A 10,031-nucleotide genomic window follows, 5' to 3' on the forward strand; every position below is an offset into this window, starting at 1 on the left:
GCCCTTGATTTCCCCAACTCACCATAAGACCCCAACTCACGAGATCCCGCCTATAAAATATATATATATATATATATATATATATATATATATATATATATATATATATATATATATATATATATATATATATATATATATATGCCAACTATTTTTGTTCTTTTCAAATTTTTCTCCCTTTTTTTTTCTTTTCTTTTTCAAAAAACTTTTATTCAAGTAATATGCCAAATTAGAAATCAAAATTTCAACTCAAATAGATTGTGCACAAAATCCATTAAACTAAGACTCAAATCCTCTTCATACTACCACAAACTCATAGACAACTTTCTTGATCAAGGTCGGTTATTTTTGGGATGTAGCTAGTATTGTAGGTATGCTAAATGAAAGGCTAAAACTCAAAGGGGGTAAACAAAAGTGGAACTAGTTTAAAGGGTCGAAACAAAGGTAATTTGGAAATGTGAGGCTAAAAATGTATGCAACGAGTTTGTTTCAAATTATGTACACAAAAATAAGCATCTCATGGTCTATGGAATGAATGCCACACTTATGCGTAGTGATGTGACATGCCACGAAGAGGCCTACTCACTTCCTAATAAGGCCGGGTATGAATGCACTGGCTAAAGGAGGCTCTAAACCTCACCAAGTGTGTAGCTATGTCGAAACCTAGGCCTAGTCTACAGTCAACTAGGTTTCACAAGATGGTCAAGATCTCTTGGTTATGCCCCATTTCCCGGGTGTTTGCAAGCAAACACCCTAACGGGGATGTCACAAAGGTGAAAGCCATTGGGAGGGGGAAAACACAAGTGAGACGGGTATCATCATTGAGGTACCATATTCCCTTCCTAGACCAATTTTATGTAAATATTTACAAACTCAATGCATATGTCATGAATGCAACTAAAACATATATACAAGTTATGAAAATGCTCTAACAACTACGTGCAACAATTATGAACTAAACATGCAACAAGATGCTAATCCTAACACCACATCAACACACAACCACAAGTTCTAAAAAGGAACATCCTCATCAACATAGCCCGTCTTCCTCCATATGAATATATACAAAAGAAAAGGAAAGGTAAAGGAGAAGAGATTAGAAGGATTATACCAAGCAGTCTTCTAGTCTCCTAATGCCTCCAGTGCTCCGAGTGTGCCTATGCCACTTGTTAGACAAACATATATATACAATGCATATATTTTTGAAAATTTTGAAAATTTTCAAATTTTTAGGGTTTTTGTGAATTTTTTCAATATTTACAAATATATACAAATATCTACAAAGTGGATATTTTCCTCCTCATACTTAAGATTCACGTCGTCCTCGATGGGACTAATATAGGGAGAAGAATGGGAAAAATAAAGAACATATGGGCATTTCCTCCTCACACTTATTTATTCACATATGGGAGAAAATTGAAATTAGAAACATGTTTTTGGAAGTGTTTGGTTTTTCAAATTTTTAGTGAGTTTTTGAATAAAGGGATGCAATGAATGAGCTAACTAATTGCTATATAACATACGATACAACTTAAACAATATGAATATAAACAAGCTAAATGCAAATGGAGTCTAACATATATTACGAATGTTAACAAATGAATGGCTGAATGCATGATTTGGGAGAGCTAATTTAAATTAACTCTTATTCGGATCATGTCACTAAATGCAAATGCAACGAAAATGCAATTAAAGCAAGGGAAGAGTATATATACAATGCGGTGGTTCTTTGAGAACTACACCAAACCCCTTCATCAAGGAGGCTTTAGTCAACCGGGATCCCTCTCTTGTAATCCTTCTATCCCTTTATCAACTTCAAACTTTCCTAAGATACAAGAATTTCCAAGTTTAGACAACATTTCATGTACACCATTCATTGCATGATGTACTTCCAACCATTTCCGGGCCTTCTTCTTCAAGCTTCTTCTTGTCATGGACAAGAACTTCTTCATTTTAAAGGCTATGATCACATTTCCTTTTTCCTTTCACCTTCTTTCTCCATCTTTTTGGTTTCTTCTTCTCAATTATTGGCTTTGTCTTTTGAGGGGTATTGGTGCTAAAATCAAATTCGGGAGGGAGGACATTTGGGTGATCCTCTCCACCCTCAAGTTTCAACTTCTCTTTGCCTTTTTTTATCTTCTACCATCAATATTTCACCTTCTCCTTTTTCATAAATCTTCTTTGGGGTCTCTTGGGCTAGAAGGTAGTCAAGCATCTCCACATTTATCATGTCATTAACCATTGACTTTTTCAATGCAACTGGTAACTTGAATTCAACAATCTAATCTCCAACATTAAAGGATAACCTTCCTTTTGCATATTGATGATAACTCCTCCCGTAACCAATAATGGTCTACCAAGTATTATGTGGGAGCTTTTGCCCACAAATATGTCCATCACCACAAAGTAGGTGGGAATGGATAGAGTTCCCACCTAAACAACCATGTCCCTAAGGACTCCAATTGGGGATTTAATCATCCCATTAACAAGCTTGATGGTTATAGAAGTGCGAGCTAAACTTTTGAGTTCAAGTCTCTTCATAATGACAAGTGGTATGATGCTCACACTTGCCCCCAAATCACACAAGGCATTGTCAACCTTTTGGTTGCCAACGGTGCATGTGATAGAGAAGTTTCCGGGGTCATCTAGCTTGATGGGAACTTTACTTGATACAACTGAGCTACACTCTTCCTTGGAGACCACAAGTTCATGATCATCGATACTTTCTTTCTTTGAGGTAACTTCCGCTAGGAAGTTGGTGTAATGAGGCGTCTCTTCCGTGGATGAAAGGGTGGGTTTCATCTTTTTCACCAAGTTCATGAATGTCTCGCATTGGAGTCTTCATTCGCCACCTTCCCCTTTTGAGGAAAAGGTAGAGGTGGCACATATGGAACCTTAATCATGGGTTCCTCAAGAATTGCCTCACTCACCAACTTACAATCATTTTATTCTAAGGAGCTCTCCTCCAACATAACCATTTCTTCTTTTTCCCGGGTTGGTCTCAACTTTTATGCTCACATTTGGTGCTTCCTTTATTTCTTCAAGCACAAATTCTTTATCAATCTCACACATTTCCTCGGTTTACCAACATTAGGAGTGGTGGGTATTGTCATTATCTTCTCTCTTTTTTCCCAGTTGGCTTCAACTTTCAAATTTTCATCAAGAACCGTAATTATTTGCTCAAGCACAAAGTCATCTTCCATGCTCTTCCCTTTGGGTTCATTGTCAATGTTGAGAATTGTTGACATAATTGGGCTAACATTCTCCCTAGCTATCAAAAGAGGTGTTGTATTTAATGACTCTTTGTTCTTGATTTGGTTATGTATAAGGTCCTTCTTTTTCCACTTCAAATCCCAATATAATTGCATCCACTTCCCTTGCTTTCATTGGATCCCTTGGATTTTGTCCTTATCCTAGCAATCCACCCTGTGGCCTTATGGAGTTAGCAAGAGCTTGAGAAGCCGCTTGGGCTTCAAGGCTTATTTGAGAGGCGGAGAGGTTCTTCATGCCTTGTTGAGTTGAACTTGCCAAGTCTCCTATCATCTTAACCAAGTTGTCATATTTAGCATCATCCATGGAATTACTTGCTTGAGGTGGATCCTCTTGATTGAAAGGTTCGTTGGCAAGCGGAAGAGGAAAACCATATCCTTGATCTCTAGAGTTGGAAGTTTGGTTGTTCCCTTGTTGCTGATATCCTTGGTTATACCCTTGATGTTACCCTTGCTACCGTTGATTATTGTTGTAACCTTGTCCTTGCCCTTGATTTTGGCCTTGATATCTTCGATTGTTCCCTTGGTTGTTCTTGTTCCATTGATTAAATTCTTGATTGTGATTGTTTAGACCTTGATTTTGCCCTTGATTGGTGTGGACATGGACCACCCGTGCCGCGCGCACCCGCGCGTTGGTTTCTAGGCGGCGACACTTCTCCCACGGAACCTTGGTTTGCCAAAGCACGTCATGGGCCGTTACCGATTGGCGAGGCAGTGAAACCGGTTAAAGGTCGAATAAGCCTGCATTTGTGGAGTCGCCACCAATTTATTGTGGAAAAATTGGAAACCGTTCGAATACCCCGTGCCATGTCAAGACACAAAGTAATGACATGAACACTAAGAACTCGTTACCCTTAGCATTCCATGTCTAGAATGACTCTCGAGATGCCAATGGACACGGATGTCCAAAATAACCGGATTAAGGGTTGAGGGTACGTATTAGGAAGCTCTTTAATTCGAACACCTAATCCCGCCCGCCTAGATAGCGGCCACTACTAATGATTAGGGAAAATATTCATATTTGATATGTTGTCGATGTAATGCATGCAATGCAACAAACATAGATTAATCCTAGCATGTGGAATTAGACTATGTCGGTTAACAGGAAATTTAGCAAACAATTTGGTCGAAGTTGGAAGTTAGATTTAATACATGTGAATGCCATACAATTAAATCATACATAATAATAATTACGATAAACGGATTATAAAAATTAATATTATAATAATTACAAAGTTTGTTTGATCTACGTTAAAAGCACGCTCAAAGACGGAATTTCGAAGAAGAAAATAAAAGAAAAATAAAATATGAAAATACGTCAGATTAGAGGTGATAATACGAATAATAGTTAATTTAAACCGTAATCAGGAGCTACGTCAAAACGAGAAGAGTTTAGAGGCAGAAGGCAACTCAGAACAGGCGCAGCATCTGCCGCGTCTTCTGGAAGAGGCACATCACTTGTTGCGACTGTTCTTGAGTTGGGTTCTGACTGTGAAAGTCAGACCCGCGGATTGTTAATGTTTGTGAGTTATTTAATGTCAATTATTAGTATATAACTCGAGTAGAAGTGATTTAATCATATTACATGTATCTAAGTTGTCGTAAAGTGAAAGAAAGAAAAACGAATTAAAACGAGGGTTTATAAATTATGGTTATTTACGATGTCGGAATCGATTTATATATAAGACTTGAATTAAAGACGGTTGAAAGAAAAAAGAGCAAAGCCTGAAGAATAAAGAGAAATATGTACAAAAGGCGAATTCAGAGACTTGATAAGATTAAATCGAGGCTCAAAAATCCGGGTTTGAATTTATGACAAAAACTCGCAAATATTAATTATAAGGGATTTAAGCCGAAAAAGGTTGAAAAAAAAATTTATAAAAACTAATTTGGAAATTATTAGGTGAAATAAAGGAAAGAACGAAGAAAGAAAAATAAAAGGCAAAAGGAACAAACATCCGAAGAAGAAGAAGAAGAAGTGCAGCAACTGAAGGCAACCTCTGGAAGAGGCGCAGCAGATCCTGCGGCCTTTCTAGAAGGCGCATCAGTTGATGCGATTCTTTCCCACGTCGTTTCTCTGCTGTTTCCGTCAAAGGGTTTTAAAAAGTGATTAAAAAAACGGTTTTGAGCATGCTTATGACATAAATCCTTACATTGATTATAATATAGAAAATAAATACAGAATTAAGATGGGATTTTACACCCTCAGACTTAGATGTTAGCGTCGCGAGATTTATCTAAATCGGTTTTTAGTGGTAACTCGACTCGATCTATGCAAATATGAAAGTGCCCTTGAAAAAGGCTTTAGAACAAATTAATTTAATTGATTGTGTAGTGGTCAAATTGGTCGGTCATGCAAACGTGACTGGTACTCAGAATGATCTGAGCTTACATGATCGATTGATCAAGCACGTAGGCGTCGAAAGGCAATAACGTGGTCTTAGAATGCAAAGGGAGAAGAGAAGGGCGGACACTCAAGTGAAAAATATGTGAGGTGAAGGCCTCTATTTATACTAAACATATTGAGGAATTATGGTAAGGGTAGAATTTGGAAAGAAATAGGAAAAAAGATCCGGAAACAACTGACTTAGGTTGAAACACAGAAACTTGGACGAAAAGAAAGCCTTGAGAAAAGGCGCAGCAGTTGTGGTGACCGTCAGAAGAGGCGCAGCACTTACTTCGTCCTTTCTCGGGTAGTATTCTTCAGCGCAAGAAAACGCGTTTGACAGCCTGTCGTATTTTAGGCATAACTTTCTCTACAAGACTCGGATTAAGGTGATTTCGGTGGCCTTGGAAAGCGAAGAAAAGATCTAGAACTTTCTGTGAAATAGGCCAGACCCAAAAAAGTTATTATCACCTCGTAAAACGGGCCTAAATGTCGGGTTGTCATTTTAGCTAAATGAAATGCACATTTTGTAATGTAAACTTTAAGTTTAGCCCAAAGAAGTGACATGGGACTCAAAATGAGATATACTCATAACATTTTATGACATCTTAACCTTAGGTAGACAAGCACATTGCTTTTTGACTCGCGATTTGACGATTTTAGGAAATGAAGACGGTTTTTGACCGGGACTCCAAATGTACTCTAATTATTGCCAAAATTACCGTAATGACACCTAGATGACAACCAAGGGCTAGACACAAGTGTACGAGTTACCTTTTATAACCGAGTTACAAACGTCATAAAATCGCGACATATGCTAAACATGCGGCCCAATCATCACTAGGTGTTTGGCGAGAGGTGTAGAAATGAGGTGTCTACAGAGCCTCCCCTTTGACTGGGGCTTGGACAAGGCAAAAGTCAAAGTATAGCCCTCAGGTCAATCGAAGATTACAACATGAAGACTATCGCGACGCGAGGCAGCTCAAGGGGTCTGAGCCCAGGACCTGTCGTCGGGAACATTTTAGAGCCTGTCGACTTCCGGGGAGGGTCGTTTAAAGTCCATTAGACTACGTAAAGCAGCTCGCCAGCCATAAGAAGAAACTATACCTGAGACACCTGATAGTCTAAGTTTAACCTCGCAAGTGAACGATACGCTGCACTAGTAAGGGTCGAACACGAGGAGCAAATTAGATTACTAATCGTTACGTTCAATGGTTTAGCTAAGTCTAAATAGAGCAAGGTTGATGTAATATCTATCAACTAGGCTAAGTAACAAGCAATAAATAAACTAAACAATGCTAAAATCAAGAAACAAGTAATATGATACGAGTTTTAATTAATAACGAAAGGCCAAGCACGTGGTAAGGTCATTAACAATTCGTAGGTAACACATTTATCCCGTAAATTTATTGTCTAAGGAAAGCTAGGTGGGGGAAAACGCCTCTAATTCGCTATAGTAACTTTCTCCCGGACTCATACTAAGACACTAGGATTCCCGACTCACCTCCCTCCCGAGCTCGCGACTCGGACCTCTCCTAAGCAAGGCTGTAGGACCCAAAAATGTGCACCATTCTCAAAATCCCTGACCCAAGTCTAGAAGGCACTAAGTACGCGATAAATTCCCGGGTTTTCTAACCCTTTTTCCCAAAGGTGAAAGTCAACCTGGTTCCTCAAAGGCACCCTCTCATGGTTCTCCCTCCCGGGTTCAACCTTGATTGGCAAGAGATGTAAAAGGGTGGTCAACTAAGCACCTAACCAATTCCCATTGGTGGACAATGGTACCAAACCAACCAAAAACCTCAATTTACAACACTAACAAGTCAACCCCATTGATAAACCCCGCTAATTTCCCTTTTGACAACAAACTAGATAGAATCAAGCATGTTAACTACTCATGTTGGACCCAACCACACCCTAGCAAGGATACTTGTAACACCCCCATACTCCGAGTGCCTTACCAGGACCACTCAGGTATGAAGACATCACCATCTCGGTTGCCCGAGGCATGATAATCAAATAGACAAAACAGAAACAACATTTATTATAAGTAGTTTAATGAATAAGTACAATCCTCGAAACCAAACTGAAAGTACAATACATTATTCCAAACTAACTCGTTTCTCAACCGAAATGTAAATAAAACTAAACTACAATGGAAGACTCTATCGTCATGTCGTGGCCATCCCAAATATCCCAAGATTATCATCTCTATACCTGTTCAATATCTGCTCACCATCCCCGAATGGATCACCGCAGTTTTACAAAACAACACCGGGTCGGTACTAATCACACAAACAATACAGATAACAACAATAAGACAAACAGACAAATTGAATCACACACACACAACACCACCAACTCCCATCATCTCAATACTCGATCGTCCACCGGACCACCGCCAGTGGGGGACCGCACCCGTTCCCACCTAAGCCCCGCTCATCGTACGAGCGATAACCCTGTCCATTAATGTGCACATCCCCTTTCGTGGCGGGTTCCACGAAGGGCGAAACTAGGGCGTGAGATCACTCCCGCAAGTGACCCCACTCAGCCGAGAACGCATCTCGAGAACCATCAACAACACAACCACAAGCACAATTACAAACACAATCATCATATCAAGCAACTAACTACAGCACATCACCAATATCCCATTATGGGACTAATACTGAGTAGGAAATCCTACCTGGAAAGCACAACACGCAGACGGTATCTACAGCTGTCTCAAAACGCCTCTTCTATGAATTCTCCTCCTAACATATAACACATAAAGACTACCAATTACTTACTATTCACAAAACCCCCAAATCCCAAATTAGGGTTTGACCAAACCTAGCAAAACATTATATAAATTATATTAGAAGCTTACCCTCGACGCAAGGAATCCAACGACACGAACTACGATGCAAACCGACCGTCGAACTCCGGAATTGTCAAGAACGCGATTAGGAAGAAGAACAAGTTGCTTTCTCTCTTAAACAGGTTTTAGGTTTTGTAACAAGTGATTTAGAACAATGCCGAATAAGTTTAAATACCTTAATAGCGTAATTAACAAAACCCGAGAAAAACCCCCGTAAAACCGGACACTCGATCGAGTACCCAAGGTACTCGATCGAGTACCCCCCTACTCGATCGAGTGCCCCCGCTACTCGATCGAGTGCCCAACAGGTCAGAAACTATTTTCTTCCTCGCAACATATCCTTACTCGTCGAGTAAGGGCTACTCGATAGAGTAACCCCAAGACCATAAATACGGAGTATTACAGTCTTCCCTCCTTAAAAGGAACTTCGTCCCCGAAGTTCAAACCACTACTAAACAAAGGTACTCCCATAAGCTTCCCGACTCGAAGGTCAAAATAAACACAACGTAAAACATGCTACTAACCCAACTTATCCCGACAAACATACCGACACAACATATAAAAGGGGTGTAAAAACTCTTAAAAACTCTCGCGATCATCTCCTACCCCCCTAAAAGAAACAAGGTTACGTCCCCGTAACCATACATACCTGATCAAAAAGGAAAGGGTAACGCTCTTTCATGATATCCTCCGCCTCCCATGTAGCTTCCTCAGTCTCATGGTTAGACCAAAGGATCTTAAGCAAAACTGTCTCACCACTCCTGGTCTTTCTAACTTTTCGGTCTAGGATCTGCTTAGGCATCTCAAGGTATGATAAAGACTCATCCAGCTCTAAGCTCTCTGCCTCCAACACATGTGACGGGTCACTCACATACTTCCGCAAACGATACATGAAACACATTATGCACTCTCTCCAAAGCAAATTTAAAGCCAAACGATAAGCCACTTCCCCAACTCGCTCTAAGATCTCATAAGGCCCTATAAACTTCTGACTTAGCTTGCCTTTCTTCCCAAACCTCATAACTCCTCGCATAGGAGACACTTTCAGAAGAACCTTGTCCCCAACCTGAAACTCTATGTCCCGACGATGTAGATCTGCATAACTCTTCTGTCGATCCTGGGCTGCTCTCATCCGTTCCCTGATCATCTTAATCTGTTCCACCATCTCATGTACCATCTCTGGTCCTAAAACCACTTTGCCTCAAAGACTATCGTCCCAACAGATTGGACTCCTACATCTCCTCCCATACAAAGCCTCAAACGCCATGCCATACCAATACCGGTGTGATAGCTGTTGTTGTAAGAAAACTCTATCAAGTCCAACCTCTGCTCCCGGCTACCACCAAAATCCATCACACAAGCTCGCAACATATCCTCAAGAGTCTTGATTGTTCTCTCGATCGCCCATCCGTCGCAGGATGAAATGTTGTACTCATCTTCAAAGCTGTTCCCAACGATTCCTGCAACTCCTTCCAAAACCTTGATATAAACCTCGCATCTCTGTCAGACACTATGTCCT

General features: G+C 40.1%; 1 protein-coding gene across 1 annotated transcript; it reads right to left on the reverse strand.

The window, feature by feature from the left end:
- Nucleotides 1–2,433: 2,433 nt before the first annotated feature.
- LOC141632114 (uncharacterized) lies at nt 2,434–2,802 on the reverse strand. The gene has a single exon (XM_074444693.1). The coding sequence runs from the start codon at nt 2,800–2,802 to the stop codon at nt 2,434–2,436; it is 369 nt and encodes a 122-aa protein (XP_074300794.1).
- Nucleotides 2,803–10,031: the final 7,229 nt, after the last annotated feature.

Source organism: Silene latifolia, chromosome Y (assembly GCF_048544455.1).
Source record: "Silene latifolia isolate original U9 population chromosome Y, ASM4854445v1, whole genome shotgun sequence".
NCBI lineage: Eukaryota > Viridiplantae > Streptophyta > Magnoliopsida > Caryophyllales > Caryophyllaceae > Silene > Silene latifolia.